A 16,507-nucleotide genomic window follows, 5' to 3' on the forward strand; every position below is an offset into this window, starting at 1 on the left:
TAGAACTAAAAATCGAAATATATATTATTTATACAATCATATGTCATTCACATAATAATTATACATAAACAACGATTCATACGAGGATTTAATCTGTACTTTATTAATAATATTCAAATCTCAATCTGACACTGTTAGATTTTTCAATATTTTTTTTTTCATTTTCGTTAAAATATCCGTTAATTTACTCAGTAGTCGAGTGGAGAATGATTTGTCAACAAACGTGATAACTTATCACCTAAATTAAATGCATATGTACTTATTGGAAATAGATTTTCCATCTCCATACTCTTGATATTTCATTTATTGTGATAACTGTCATAATGGACACTCAGTTTCAGTTATTTCGGTTTTATAAGGTTTAAAAAATGGTAAAAAACTGCTATTGAAATACTTTGAAAATAACAATGTACATACAGTATACTTTTTCCATAGTTTTTGTCGTTTGCAATTATTATATACTGCTGTTGGACAAATCAAATGTGCTTGCACGGAGTGCTGGTGCATGTGACTGGTGGAAAAAAAATCATAAAATTTGATGGGAACGCATGCAGAGCCATTCGAATTCAATGAGACTACGTTGAAATATTTTTTTTACTATCTTTCCAAGTAACCTTAACAATGAAATTCGTCACACATTGTTTGTTATTGGATTTCTAAATTCTCACAATTCTTACACACTTTTTCATCCTTTGCCAGCAATCGAAATATTTTGTCAGGGAGGCAAATTGTTTTTATTACTTTAGTCGAGCAATGGAGTAAACTCATAAGAAAAGATCAATCTTGATGATAACTATTTACAGATTCTATTGACTTCCTTCAAGGCGAATTTAATCAGGAAAACTTCCTTAAGGATTCATAAAAAATGTTATCACTGTATGAAAATGACTCCCCCCGTGTTAACTAAAAAAATAATCCACATTGACCTAGCATCGTCTCTCAGCGAGAAAAATATTGATTGAACAACTAATGTAAATGTTTGGATTTATCGATTTACAAAAAAATGATATCCGTAAAATGATCATTTGCAATTGTCGAAGAAGTTCTATTTCATACCTCAACATCAATCCTTGCGACACATGTTTGAGCCAATTGAATTTACCGGACAGCCAATTCGTTTTCCAGTGTTTTATTGAATTTTTTCCAAAATTTGTTAAACTCATTTCGAACTTCTCAAATCGTCATTCAATCACAAATATCTTTCTATGTTTTGAATAATACAGTTATCGTTCCCATCAAATCGAATTAATCTCGTTACATCCATTTCCACAGAATATTTTCCACCAGACCAACATTGATACTGTTTCAGTTATTGTATGTGTTTCAGCATACTGTCTAATATCATCATTATAGTCGTCTATAGCTATTTACATCAATGGATAATGGGGTATACACGTAACAAGTGTGTATACCCCATTAACATGTGGTTACCAACTTTCCTAGTTATGCAAAATGTACTTGACACGAATATTCAATCAAAACGTTTATCCATTTCACATACTTGATCAATGTAGAATCTATTCCGATGTACAAAGCACTCAACTAACTTTTACTAGTAAAAAGTTTTATCGACTAATTATGTTTTTACGGAATATTTTTTATGAGTTTTTCATCAGTTTAAATAACTAATTAACATGTTAATTTATAGGGAGACAAAAAACAATGGAATGAGCTCATTGTCCAACAAATGAAGTGAATATATCACATTTAATTGAAGCAATTTTTTTGGTTCTACAAAATAATAATTTCTTTCATTCCAGCAAAAACCATGTCTTTTCATAATCAACTCTTTATCTATCCTTTTGATTATAATTTGCAAAACTTATACATGCATAAATACTGTATTTAATTTCAACCCCTCATTGAATAATTGGCATTGACTCTTACGCATTTAAACTCGTTTTTTTTATTTATTTATTTTTGCGTCGAATGCATTAAGTACAATTAAATATTCGTAGAAATTATTCGAATTATAGAATCCTAGGATTACACATTTTTATAATGGTGGCTATCGATCGTTCCTAACTCGGCGATTTATCAGCTTATAGAAACACTTTCTTGTGTTGTTGGGAAATAATGTTGTTGTTGTTGTCACTGGGTGGTTTACTCATCTTAATGAAACGAATTCTCCAAAAAAAAATCTTCAGTGAAAGTTGCCTTTTCTGGTGAGTTTGTTCAGTTAATAGCTTCCAAAATATTCAAAACTTTCAAGAAATTATTTCACTAAAGAGTTTTATCATGAGCACTCTCTAGACAATTAGAAAAATTATCAATTATATCAATATTTCTAAAAAACGACGAAATATGTGAGAAACCTGATCAATTATTTTCCTCATGATAGAAAGTGCCATAAGCTCGAAGAATACTTAAGTGACATTTGTTCTCATTGTAATCATAAATCGTTGAAGAAATGTGAGGTTAGAATATTAAAACTTCATTAATCGTCGAATAACCCCTATGAATTGAAGTGGGTACAACAAAAATTTAATCATGTTTCGCATAAGGCTGAATAAAGAATACCCATCCACCCCCCTCCTCCCCCGCTCTCTTTCTCTTTCCCAAGATATTAAAAAACTGTGATGATGGACTGTTCAAACTGAAAATTCATCAATCGTTTAATTATTCCAAAAGCAATTACTCAAGAAATTCTTTTCAAAAAAATTTCCTCCGTGCTCTGATTTTCTACCCAGATAATGCAACAACAGTTATCCAATAAATTTTGACCTACAGCCGTCCCAATAAAGAAACCTTCAAAAACATTATTTCCAACATTGTGAATAAAGTGTAATCCGATGAAGATAGTCATTCCCTTATGTACAACTACTCAAATATTCGGAACCACAAGATACACAACCAACATATAATTTTTTCTCAGTTCCCCTTCCAATTGTCTGAGCTTACCTAATTTAGACGAGTTTGGCAATGATATTGTCCCTATCTATTTTCGTTATCATCTTGTGTAAAAGATTACTCAATCAATGATTTTCTTGTTTTCGGTAAGACACAGGATAGTGCCAATCGCACGTATATTAATATATCTCATTAAACATTTGTATAACGTTATGATTTATGTTTTAACCTAAAAATTTGTGGAAGAACTCCTGTTATTTATTTTTCACATTGCTATTTGGTGGGTTTATTAACTATTAATCGATTCTTATTCCTTTAACTAGTATATTCATACATATATGTATATATTGCTTCTCTTTATGATGAATAGTATAAGGATAATCCTGATTAATGACAGATATAGACAATTACTGTAGGGCAGTAACAATTTTCTCTCCAACTTCACAATTGATCATCAATTATCGGATCTTCTCACTGATTTATTATGAACAAGTTATTCGAATGTATGGGATGTACAATGCACAATAGTACTCTTAATAAATACTACAAAAAATCGTAAAAACATCATTTTAATCAATAATAATTCATCATAAAATAAGTTTTTTTAATTAACATCCTACAATGACAAATGTTTTTTTTCCATACTAAAATCGATTGTACCTTACTATGTCAATCTCGATAACATAATGGGTAGGAAATCCGGAGTAAAATTAACTTTCTGATATATTTTAAATGTTATTTTTGTGATGCAAATAAAGTAGAAATTTTGATAAAGCCGTATGTTTTTATTAATATTCATTTTATATTTCAGAAATTATTTCAAAATTTCACAGTAATGTAGAATGCCAAAGTGGAATTAATTGAAGTGAATTGTTTGGGATAAGAGTTGAATAAAAAAAAAATCCGTTAGTGCTTAAGAAAATTGCTGCTGAAAAATTAATTGAAAAACCATTAAATAACGTGTGAATTCATTTACATCCCAATTTCATCTCATGAAAGAAATAAAAAAGTAAATAACCACAACATCTATAAAATCAGGGAATACATAAACCATTGGTACTTAAAAAGCATCGTAATCCCCACACATGGTTGAAAGAAAGACATAAACCAATAAATCTCAATATTTTTCTTTGGCACTTGGATTTTATTAGAAATCTTCATAGCAAAAGAAAGCACCGAAAATTTAAAGAAAACCTTGTAAATCGATAAATTCCCTTTGAATCAGGAACACGTGTAACAACAATATCGATTGTCATGAACGACTATAACAAGGTTGACAAAGTACACGACAAAGATGATGGAGGTATCGAAGATTATGCTTAAAATTCTCTCATTTAGGTTTTCCATTGTCAAGAATAATTCTACCATTACTTTGCGAGAAAAAGGAATTCAGTTTCGCCAGATTTTGTTTAACAATCTCCACATGTAAGGAACTAAATCGTTTCTACGATAACATTTTTCCAATATAAAAATGACAAAAAGAATGACCATTAGAACAAAAAAGTCCTAATATAATTTCTCAGCTCTTTTTAATTTGCACATATTATTTCAAAAAAATTTGGAAATGAAAAAATTTGAAGAGTTGATAGTTTTTTTTCCGACAACCTTAAATAAAATCTTGGCATTCTATTTATCTCTTCAATAAAAATGAAATAAGCAAAAAGAAGAAAGAGACAGTAAAAATTACTGAGTAGCGCGTCATGATGATACACTCATAGGCAAAAAATGGACTAACAAACAACAACAACAACTTATTCATCTCTTCAACTCCCTAAAGTAAAACCAATGATGGTTTTTATTATTAAATACCCACCTGTAATTTCTTCATATTTTTCATGAAAAAAGCCTGCAAAACTTGCCCAGTAAATTTTTCAATCCTTAACCGATCGCTTCATGCTCCTATAAAATTTCCAAAGTGGTGAAGAATAGTATTTATATATTTATAATATTTCACAATCGGGGCAAAAAAGAAAAACTTTACGGGTCTTCAGGGCTCCCAGATATTGTTCATAAGAAATATTGCAAATGAAGAAATTTGGAAAGGTGACAAATCTCTTTCGAGACTTAAAAAAAATCGTGGTGTATGTTATTTATCTGTGCGTCTTCTCAAAGCGAAATCAACAATATAACAAGGTTTTTATCAAGGGATTCTAGCCTTTCAAGGGACGTTTGTCTGCTCTTCCCTCCTCACCACGTCATCCTTAAAATCATTAAAACGAAATTGAATTCCTCTCATTCATCATCGCTCGCCCCCGTCAGATGCCGCCAAGCCAATAATTAACACTTGGTTTCAAGATTAACCTTGGAAGGTGTCGTCAATCCCGCAATGCCATTGAGAATTTTCAAATCGGGGGCTGAAAGTGACAAATCATTGCTCGTCGAATGATGTTGTCCAATATCGTCGAGAGATAAAATTTCCGTCCCAGTTGGTGAGTAACTCATGGTAGTAGTGGCTTCACTAGTCGGAGAAGTAACACAACTGTCTCCAACGCTTCTGCTACGGGGAGTAGGATGTGTTTTCTTGAACTGATCAATATTAAGTGACAAACTGGCTTGGAGGGTTATTTTCTCAGCCTCAGTCTTCTCCATCCCAGATTCAGGCAGCCGCCCGGGACTCCTGGGTCGTACAGCATGCAAGGGGCTCTCAGGGCTCAATGCCGATGACGAATTGACATTGTTGCCGAGAATCTTGGAGCTCGCAGCAAGCCTGCTGGCGCAAGGTGAATATTTGGATAGATTAATCGTGATATTATCGGAGCCAATGGTCAAAGAGGAACGATTGGTCTTCTTATTAGGGCTTATTGCCTGACTTTTCTTCTTCTTAAATGATCCTCTATCTACGGAAAAACTCTTCTCCTGTATTTTCTTGGTCTTGTCGTCATTATCACAAACCACAACCCCATCGCAGCTTTTGTCATTTGTTTTGTGTGTCATCGATTGACTCTTAAAGTTCTTGCCCCGCCACAGATATATTTTCGTTGGGTTCTCCGGTTGGCTAGAGGCCGATGCAACTGGTGATTTTTCAACATCCTGGTCATTAGTTTTTTTTCCTTTATTTGATGTTATTGATGTTTGGGAGAATCTCGATGCTCTACTGCATCTACGTATTTTACTTATTTTAACACACTGTGAGTCAACCGCCGATTCAATTGAATTAAAATTCACCTGTACAGCAACTGTTTTACTATTTTTAATCTTACACTGCTCAATGCAGTTGATTTTTTTCTTGTTCATATCATGTGAATAAACTGATATCGATTTGTCCGGGCACTGAGAGCAATTTTCAACTTGTATTTTAACGAGTATTGTGTGAGCAGTCTCGTGTCCATCATCGTTATCACCAGTTGTTATAATTTTTTCAAATATCTGATTATTATCGTCAGCAGTACACGATGATGCGTCACAAAATAACTTTTTATTTTTCTTCCTACTGAGAATATTACCAATTTTTTTTTGATTGTATTTAATCTCATCAATACTGTCTGTTTTCAACGGTTTATTTGTCTTTTTACTTATTCCAGACTGCATCCGCGGATAGAATTCAATTTTCATTTTATCATTTGAGTCTTTTATAATTTTTCTATCATCACATTTGACATTTGTTTGCTCCTCGCATATGAAAAATACTTCGTCGCTGGAGACGGGTGAAGGCTCATCATCGTCGCATATTAACATAGCACGACTTATTGTATTTATATAATTTGATATTGAGTCGTTATCTTTATTATCGAAATCATCCTCACCTTCACCCTGTCCTCCCTCCTTGTCTGGGAGGCTTAATCTACGTCAGTTTACTAATTCAACGCTTACGAAGTGTTTCAGTCGCTCCAGGTACTGATTGAACAGCTCAACATCGTTGTGACCAGCTCCCTGAAATTATTTTCGGGTTCATTAAAAAATAAATTTCATTTATTTTAGCGTTGGCGGACTTCTGGGGTCTTGGCTAACTATTATTATGACATTACAAATAACTTGAATTATTTCGACGGTGCTGGATGGGACTTACTGATCCTTTATAAAAAATGTTTTCCATCACTGAGATTCGATCCTTCTTCATAGTAGCAATTAGATTTAAAAATATTTTTCCATTATTTGAATTGTATATTCGAATAAAATAATTTGGAAATTGGTTCTGACATTTCAATAGTATCGCGTTTAATTGTCATTATTCATGAAAATCCCTGAAAACAAAATATTCAAGAATTTCATTCTCAATTCCAGATAAAGTAATATCGTCCGGCCTGGAATTACGATATAATTGAAGAAGCCTTAATAATGTGCCATGAAATTCTAGTTTTCCAACTAATTGTAAGCATTAAAACACCCAAAACTACTCGTATTGCAGGGCATGTAAACCTGGCTATTGAAACATGAAAAATATATATTCACCTCAACCCACAGGGGCTCCACTGGCCTGGGACATCTCTCGTAAATTGCAAGACCATGGCTGATGTTGATTACGTCGTCGTCAGTACCATGAATCACAAGAACTGGTGACATTACCTTCGGTACTTTGTCTATACTGCAATTGATAATTAAAAGATGAGTTATTATTTGGATTGTTTCATAACGTTTTTAAATTTATTTTTATGACAAAACGAATCATAAAACTACATCATGTTGGAACAGAAAAGGAGCGTTCCCGAAGTAACTTCCGATCAGTTTTCCCAACACCCCTAATCACTGAGTTATTAAGTTTAACTATTAAAATTTCGAAATCTCTAAAATGGCAAATATTACTACATATCGTTTTTTTGCAATTAATTAATAGAAATTTATCTGCTCTATCTATTCTGATGAACGTAAGCTTTGCCCATTGAAAAACCCTATTATCTAACCGCTGAGTATCTTGAATTCATCGCTAATACTAAAAATATATACACCTGACCGTTCAATTAACTATTAAGGCAAACAGTTGCAATAATTGGGTTCTTCATGGCAATCTTCGTGTTTACCACAGAATCAACTCACCTCAAAAATGCATCAAAGAACCAAGTTCTCTTGGTATTAGGAAAAGCGACCCTCATTCCGGACATTAGCGGTGAATGAAGAATAACCGCTCCAACCTCGTACCTAGCAGCAAGATCAACAGTGGGGACAGTTCCAATGCTTTGTCCATACAATATAATATTCTCAGGACTGATCCCATAACGTGTTCTGAGCGCATGCCAAGCAGCATCAATGTCAGCATAAAGATTCTTCTCAGATGGTTTACCACCACTTACACCGTACCCGGAGTAATCATAACTGAATATGTTGCAATTAATTCTGGAACCGAGACCCAAGTAGAAACTCGACATTTGTCCAAGATCAACGGCATTACCATGCGAAAATAAAATAGTGAATCTCGCTGTTGCTGAGCACCTTACAAATAGACACGCTATTCGATTTCCACGTGATGTGCGTGCATAAAAACCTTCGACCGACTCCTTTTCCCTTTCCGTGTAATGCCACTCAGCGCGTTTCGATAAGGATATTGCAAATTTGGAGCCCTCATCCTCAATGAAACTGTATGTTGGTTCTGGTGGTGCAAATGCCAATTTGGCAACAATTCTGGACGGGCAAGGTGGACAGCAGAACAACGAGCAAAACTCACTCAACGAGTTCATGATTGTTTTTCGTTAAAAAATTATGGAGTCCCAAAAAAAATACCAAGAATTGTTCAAAACCAAGTGCACTTACCACAATGCGATCATTCATTCGCTACGCATGTGGGTTAGGTATTTCTTATTTCTTTGTTCTAGTTTCATATCATTTCATTCAGAATTCCTCGCCGAAAGTTCATTTTCAATGTTTGTTCACTGATTTTTATTCACTTCAATTTTTTTATTTAAATTAAATTCATCTTTTTCTTCCACTCCCGCACTGAAAATAACCGGACGAAACAATAATTCACTGACGCTTTTATTGTCTCTTCGATGGGTTCCCTCTGCCCTAAAATTTCATATTACGGAAATAATTTCGAAAATATATTCTTGGCATTTTTTCTAATTCAATCGCCTCTCTTGATAGGTTTATCTAGTTTCAGAAAAATAGACCTACCTCACTGAGCACAAAGTCACAATCAAACCCCGATTGACGCTGATCCTGTACTGTTGTTGCTGGTGAGTCAGCCATGACACACGATTAGTGTTTTCATTCTTGGTTGGCTATTTTACAACGTTGCATTTCCTCGAGGGAAAAGCGGTGTTGCTGATTGAGAGAGAATCAGTTGGCTATGGTTGGGCTTTTATTTCTTCTTACAAACACTGGGTCATATATTGGAAAGGGGTAAGACAACATGAGTCAATTCACCTCAGCTCTTGCAATTTTTTATTTTCGCCAGTTTTTTTTTTTAGTGGTATTTATCGCAGATTTTCCGGAATTTTATTTGGAGCGATGGGCCTTGGACAATTCCGAGCGACTCTGGAATATAACACTTGCTTGGAGAAACTCTGGATGTTTTCCTATAGCTTATCAGGGTGATAACAAAAAATGTTTATCTGAGCTGCGGACTCTGGAAAGCTAAGATTTTTGTGTTGATAGAAATCACAGCCTATAAGGCGCAAGTACAGTGCCTTGCGCAGGTCATTGCGCGGGAGATGTGAATGAGGAAGAACCTAGAATTAGGGGGAATAGAAAAGTTTCTAGTCAATCCATGGTAAATTTTTATATTGACTTCTTCTAGAATTATTACGTTATATTAATCCTATAAATTTATTATTATTTTTATTGTTATTATTCTTGATTATTTTTGTGTATATTCTGTAAATATCATATATAGCTTTTAAAGGATTTCTTCGAACTTGAACAATGGTTGCTTTTATATTTTCAATTGTATGCTCTTAATTAAAAGGAATTTTTGAATAATTATGTAAGCCCGAAAAATTATTTTTTAATTTTATGCCTATATTCATCCTCCTCATACTAAATGATTCAGTTCTCTAATTTTTTAGTCCAATTGGTGCTGTTTCTTTTTTCATTAAAAAAATTGTAAAATATGAGGGATAATTGCGGGAACTATTATATACTTTTACATATAAGTAGTTCATTTTAAATGTGCATACATTTATGAAAAATGTTGAAAAAAATAGTGGGTGCAATTTTTTAAAAATAATTTAGTTATTTGTTTATGCAAGGAAATCCAGATAATCCTTTTCATTTTTGTATTTTATTACTAACTTCATAAGGTTAATATACAATCGTAACAAATTACTCTCACACAACTACAGGTCATTAAAAAAGAGAAGAAAAAAACCGACCTGACTTGAGTCCCCTGGAATCCGATGCTCGATATCATTACTTGAAGAATGTCACGTAATTCATAGACCCTTCGGTATAATGGATTTGAGAAATAATTTTAAATATTTTGAAATAATACGTCTATCCATAGTTGGCAGTCTTCATACTTCCATGTTAACAACATAATTTCACCAAATCAACTCTATTGTTTTCTATGGTGTTGTCATATTTATATGTTAATGTACGTAGTTCTGCATGATTCATTCATCTCGACTATTTATCCTGCAATAACCGCGTTAGAAATACTCTTACTCATACAAATTTCTAATATTTTCAATAATCTACGACTTGAAGGATCAAAATATCGAACTATAGTGGCTTAATTGAGGATGTCACGGGTAATTCATGACTTAAAAAAAATGTTTTCCCGTTACCTGGAAAGAAAATATTCAATAAAAATCCCGAAACAATTCACGTAATCTGCAATAGGCTTTTACGACAGTTTTTTTTATAGCAATGGAAAGGAAAAATCGCAAAAGTTCACTGGATCCTCAAGTTCATCACAGGAGCAAAGTACGTGATTGGTATGTAATAATTTTACAGAAAAGTATTAACTTAGTGTGAATTTAAAATAAACCATAAAACCTTGGACGGTCAACACTTTTTATGAAGCTGATGAGTCCCTTTCCTCAGTGATTGGAGAAAAATTAAGGAACGACTTATTGTCTCCACAACGGTAAGTTCACGGAATAATCGTCAAATTTACATGTTGACTTACCGTTTCTCATTGAATTTCAACATGTTTTTAAGTTTGTTAGATGCATTTTCATGACATTTATATTTTTGTGTTATGCCTTCGATGAAAAAAACAATGAAACCATTCGTCAAATACTGAAATTTCACTGATTTTGTCAAACAATAATAGAGATGTAAATCTGTTTATGGTATCCGAAATGAGAAATTGCTCCAGTCTTTCAGTACAAGAATTCTACAATATCATAGTCCTTTTCATCCATAGAATTTCAACGAAAATGATCCAAAATACTAACAAATTGATATCTCCTTTCTCCTTCATCTAGTATCTAGAGTCCATAGGGTCATAGGCTCTTAAAAATACCATGTTTAGTCCTATAAAGACTTGATATTCTCATGACATCCTCGAACTAAACAAATTTTCGAAATCCTTTATACAATCAAAATCTCTGAAGTGAAGTAAAAAAATGTGTGCATAGTTTATTGAATGATTATAAACAGAAAAAATTCAAAACATTAATAACGTATACATTATTAATTAATGACATTAAATATATGAATAAATAAGGAAATATATCGGACTAAAGAGAAGTAAATCCACTTTTTACCATCTCACCGTCTTATAACGATTTCTTGTTATTTAATAATCAATAAATCATTTCTATACAACATGCACTTCATTACCAGTCATCCTTAATTAAAATTTTAGTAAATTTCTTTTCTCCCTTTTTAGTCTTCAGTTTCCGTCATAAAATAATGGAAGGAGGCAAATCTAGAAATTGAAGACATAGATAATTCTCCAAATAAGAGAACATTGCTTTTTAATTTTTTCTTTATTGATATAAAAATGAAATTTTTCACTGCTTTGAAACCTTCTTCTGAAGAATTATAAAATCAAAATTCTTCTCTATTTTTTATTTTGTTATATTTTTTGCATTTAAACTTATGAAGAGAGATAGCCAAACTTCAGTGAAACTCCCCTTAGAATTGCGAAAAAAAAATTAAAAGATATAGTCTAATAATAAATTTCTTTCACCTTCCTACGTATCAAATTATGTTGGCAACGGAGAAATCTACATCTGCAGAAAGATCACGAAAATTCTTTTCAACAGTTGAATTGACTATGAAATTCAATCTTGATTCATGCTTGACAATTCATCACTCCACGAAAATCCTAATAGTTCATTCGCAAATCATAAACTAAAAATCGGTAAGTGCATTTGAGAATCGTTGAGTTAATTCTGCTGGCCTTTAAACTAGCTTAACCGATAATTTAACTAATTGTGCAGAAATACATTGTGGAATATTACAAATTGAGACGGTAAGTTAGAATTTGTACAATTACATTTTCTCATCAATTCAAAATGAGATTTCAGTTATCTATGTTATCAAACTCACCATCTCGCTGCATTTGTCCGAAATAATTGTATTTAAAATGACGAATGAAAACTCTTCGAATTCGTTGAATCGCGCCAAAGACATTGACTTTATCACACCCCATCACAGACATGCTCCATTGTATCTTGTCAAATAATTTTAATTTATCCTCTTTATCATTTTTCATTTAAAGTAGTGGACGCGTGAATTAGCTCATGATTAAGTCATTGTGATTAATTTAATCGTTCACAACAGTTAAATGGGTTAGTCAATTCAAGCCAATATTAACGTAATTGTATTTCTGGTTACGGAGAGAGACGAATTAATCGTCAATTTCTTTTAATAGATAACAATAAGGAAGTCAATTAATTCTTTACAGTTTTTTTTGTCTCAATATCCAAGTGACTACGGAAATCTCAGTCACCTCATCAATTTCATTTGTAGGCATTAATTACATCCTTTCATCACTATTAATCAGTGACTGATCAATAGATATTTTTGTTTGTTTAATTGATCTTCACCAAAAAAGTATTGCATTTATTCTGGGGATTCACATATGTTTGTCATTATCTACGAATAAAATTAATTGAATCGATAATTATTTTCTTAATAACATGATCATATTGATGCCAAGTAATTCTTCGAATATTTGATAAATGTAGAAAAACATTTCAATTTTCGCACTTCAAGAAATTCAAATTTCCTGCGAAATTCATCTCTCTACAAACAATGGGAACAGCTCTCACTCAAAAATGGGAATTTCATTAATTTTTTCTCTTCTTTTTCAAAACTTTCGAAAAATAATTCCCAAACCTTTAAAAAATGAAAATTTACTTGTACTAGGATTTACCACGGAAACAAATCATTTAATATTATTGTAGTAATTATTGAAATGTGTCAACAATAAATGAAACAACTATAGATCATTCAATTTAATTTTACCCCATTCTTTGAATTTTCTAATGCTGTCCACCCAAGTCACAACTCTCAACTTCTCTACGATGATTCAGCTGTTTGACACTTTTTGAGCCTCAGGAGAATAATTTGTTCTTTTCAATGAGCTATTTATCGGTTCATCATCTTTAAACAACCTATCTTTTTAAGATTTAAATATAATTATGATTAATTTAGAACGTACGACTCCTGCGACATTTCAAAATGTTACATTGGCTGCCATCTTCGTGTGCTAAATGTTACAATGAATTCTCAGAGGGTGGTGTACTTTCGTGATGACTGACATGGCTCAGTGAATGAGTCAGAGCATCTGGTGTCAACCATTCTTTTGGTAGGCAGCGTTGGAGGAATGGAACACATGAACTGAAATATGCCAATCGATTCACCCATCCTGGTATCTCTTGACCACATAGAATCTGAAGATTTATATTATTTTTATTCGTGGGAGTATTGATTTAATACCAACGGTAATAGATTCACGGATGATGGAATCCAAATTAAGATCATTATATGCGAATCAATTGAGGAATAAATACTCGACAAAGTTTCATGAAACCTTAATTTTTTGGAATGGGAGCTGTAGAAATTTTCTTTATGATTTAAAAAACGAATGTCTATAGGACGTAAATTATGCGAAGTCCGCATTATTTCCATATGAATTACTTATTCACCTGTGTTAGTTGACCACTGAAGTGATTGCAATTTTTGTTCATTAGGTGGTACCTGTCTCCTCGAAAATCTTTTCCTAATTCTGAGACAATTCTCGTGACGTCTTCCTCTGTAAAATCCGTGTAGCCAATGTGTACAGATTGCCTGAAAAATTGGATTATGATTCAATTATTATTTTAATTTTTCATCGAATTAATTATTTTGAATTTTCATCTTCAGGAGTAGATTAAACAAATTCATTAAAATGTTTTTGGATAGTTTACCTGAATCCCTCGAATAGACAGTTTTTAAGTTATTTTCAACGAAATTTTCACTCGGCAACTAATCTTTATCAGGAGTTGTTCATCTAATAATACCAATTCTCATACCTAAATCTGAATTGTTCACCAAGCTCTTCAGCATCTCTCGGAGATATCTCGAAAATCCCAGAAATTGGAAGCGAATGACCACCATAAGCATATTCTAAATTTACAAAAAATAACTATCAATGTCGGAGAAAAAAAAATGTGTTCACTCAGAATTTACTCAATAATAAAAAAACGTTCAATTTATAGATCACATTTAGAAACGCTAAGAAATACAGATTTACTGACCAACTCCATAAATTTCAACTCCTGAATGGAAGACGCCCAGTCCGATAGGTGTGGTGTACTCATTAATCCAATACTAAAATACATAATCAACAATAATTAAATGTTCCTTAATGTCTTCTACAAGATATTCGCACGAAAATTTGGAGGTAGTTTACGTTTTTATCTATTTTACCGATAAGTTCACAATTTTGCTTTTAAGGTAAAAAAAAATTAGAAAAAGTAAGTTGTCTTTTCAAATAGAAAACAATCTATGATTCGTTCACTTGTTAATTACATTAAAATTCAAATAGCACGCTAATAAGAAACGGTGTAAGGTGTTGATTTGCAAATTTTAGTGTGACCTCCCCTTCTACGGAGAAAAATAAATTTTTGCCGAATATCCATTTACTTGAGAGAAATATTCATTATCCATTAAACATTTTACAAAAAAAATATTTCTTTCTCAATGTAAAATAAATTATCGTGCATTTTCTTAACTCACCATGTCGTAGACATTGAGAATAATGGGTTCTCGTGCCATTTTTGGTATTAGTTCCTCGCTGTCTTGTGGATAGCCCAAACAACTGGGAAATGACAGATTACACCCAAGACCTGATGAAAACATCATAGAGATACTTGTACCTGATGCGACCAGGTGGGACTATCTAACTTCCAAGAGCACCTAATAAGTAGATACATTGTCTAATTACTCTACTAATTCTATAGAATCGCCCTCTCTTAGTTATTCCTTCGTGATACTTTCATAATGGCTCTTTTGGGTTTCTTAGTGCCTCTACCATTGACTGAATTTCCTAATTAAATCAAAACAGATAATTAAATAATACAGAGAGATGAATAAATATTCAAATTCTACCTACCAGTCGAACAATTCTTATATATATTTTTTTAATCCGCTAAACGAGAAGATTTACGGGAAAATTATAAAATAACTTTTACGTGGATCGTGAAATTTTATGTGAAGAAATATTTTAATATATTCTTCTAAACCACATTTTTCTGAAGTTATTTTATGAAATAATGCCACTAATTTCGGATGGACTTTTACGTACCGGATAATTGCTTCATGGATTAATTTATTTGAGCCTCGAAAGTCAAGGAATGCCCTTGTTGTTATTTAATAGGTAAAATAAACGATAACAAACGAGATGATGTTATCGAATTAGGCTTACACGAATGCCTTGGTAATAAAAACAAAAAAAATATTTTTTGATTTTCTACACTGAATGGTAATTGAAAAAGTCGGTACTTGACTTTCTGCAAGATAAAATCCAGAAGATCCTCACCGAAAAATGATCAATCTACTAAAGAAAAAAACAACAATTGTCAAGCTTAAGGAGTAAACAGCTTTTCAAAGCTCTTGTCCCCTATACTTGTCCCCGCCTAAATAATCATCGGCTAGATTCTACAAAAGCCAAAATTCCACTTGAAGCCCCACGACTCACTCAATAACACGAAAACATCAAACATTACTGTCAATCCTGTATCAACCATTAACCTAAAAGTCTCCAATGATTGGAGCCTACAATCTATTCTGCAGCAAACACCCCGTCTCTCAACAATCCCCATCGCCCCCTAAATAATAAAAAATCCCTTAATAAACGTACCATGAAATTCCAGATGCTGCAAGATTACCTTTACCAAAGATTGAAGAAAAAAAATGTCTCTCGCAGCGACAAACAACATTCGTTTTCCACAGTAATTCAGTCTCTAATAATCTTTCACAGATTCGGCACCGCAGTCACCAGGCAGCACTAACCACCCCAACAATTTCCACAAGTTCATTGAAAAATAAACAATTGTTTTATTCAACAATTTACGGTGGGGAAAAAACTACACTGAAGAATGTACAACTCTCGAATCCTCGAAATCCGAAATCCGGAGTCGTTCTCCTTTTCATGAGAATCACCAGAAAGAAATCTTGATCAGCTGTTGAATAAGGCAAGCTTGCTCACTAGATGACACTACAATCACTTCTATTGGTATAAGGGTATGATTTAGGGGAGGGTATTATTAAGTATTAAGTGAGGCACCTTTCCCTCAGTTCCTTATAAGTTGCTAACGATGCACTCTTTCAGCTAAGATTCATCAAT

The 16,507-nt window shown here is 32.8% G+C and overlaps 3 protein-coding genes and 1 long non-coding RNA gene across 8 annotated transcripts; 1 reads left to right on the forward strand and 3 right to left on the reverse strand.

The window, feature by feature from the left end:
* LOC135172840 (uncharacterized) lies at positions 1 to 6,525 on the reverse strand. Its single transcript, XM_064139251.1, has one exon. The coding sequence runs from the start codon at positions 6,523 to 6,525 to the stop codon at positions 5,128 to 5,130; it is 1,398 nt and encodes a 465-aa protein (XP_063995321.1). The 3' UTR covers positions 1 to 5,127.
* A 55-nt stretch (positions 6,526 to 6,580) lies between these two features.
* LOC135172841 (alpha/beta hydrolase domain-containing protein 17B) lies at positions 6,581 to 8,459 on the reverse strand. Its single transcript, XM_064139252.1, has 3 exons — positions 7,822 to 8,459; positions 7,240 to 7,372; positions 6,581 to 6,720 (listed from the first exon to the last, which is right to left on the reverse strand). Exons 1-3 carry the CDS (start codon positions 8,457 to 8,459, stop codon positions 6,637 to 6,639), a joined length of 855 nt encoding a protein of 284 aa, XP_063995322.1. The 3' UTR covers positions 6,581 to 6,636.
* A 528-nt stretch (positions 8,460 to 8,987) lies between these two features.
* LOC135172847 (uncharacterized) lies at positions 8,988 to 9,702 on the forward strand. Its single transcript, XR_010301184.1, has 2 exons — positions 8,988 to 9,120; positions 9,189 to 9,702. It is a non-coding gene; the product is annotated as an uncharacterized LOC135172847 (long non-coding RNA).
* A 1,577-nt stretch (positions 9,703 to 11,279) lies between these two features.
* Positions 11,280 to 16,391, reverse strand: LOC135172842 (deubiquitinase DESI2). 5 transcript variants are annotated; one of them, XM_064139256.1, is made up of 7 exons: positions 16,022 to 16,323; positions 15,159 to 15,208; positions 14,899 to 15,077; positions 14,418 to 14,490; positions 14,193 to 14,286; positions 13,827 to 13,968; positions 11,280 to 13,571 (listed from the first exon to the last, which is right to left on the reverse strand). In XM_064139256.1, exons 3-7 carry the CDS (start codon positions 15,022 to 15,024, stop codon positions 13,395 to 13,397), a joined length of 612 nt encoding a protein of 203 aa, XP_063995326.1. In that variant the 5' UTR covers positions 15,025 to 15,077; positions 15,159 to 15,208; positions 16,022 to 16,323; the 3' UTR covers positions 11,280 to 13,394. The 5 variants fall into 5 exon arrangements, with proteins under 5 accessions (XP_063995326.1, XP_063995323.1, XP_063995327.1 ...); XM_064139253.1 differs by lacking the exon at positions 15,159 to 15,208 and having other exon boundaries at positions 14,899 to 15,008; positions 16,022 to 16,391; XM_064139257.1 differs by lacking the exon at positions 15,159 to 15,208 and having other exon boundaries at positions 14,899 to 15,078; positions 16,050 to 16,323.
* Positions 16,392 to 16,507: the final 116 nt, after the last annotated feature.

The sequence above is a fragment of the Diachasmimorpha longicaudata genome, chromosome 2, assembly GCF_034640455.1.
Source record: "Diachasmimorpha longicaudata isolate KC_UGA_2023 chromosome 2, iyDiaLong2, whole genome shotgun sequence".
Lineage (NCBI taxonomy): Eukaryota > Metazoa > Arthropoda > Insecta > Hymenoptera > Braconidae > Diachasmimorpha > Diachasmimorpha longicaudata.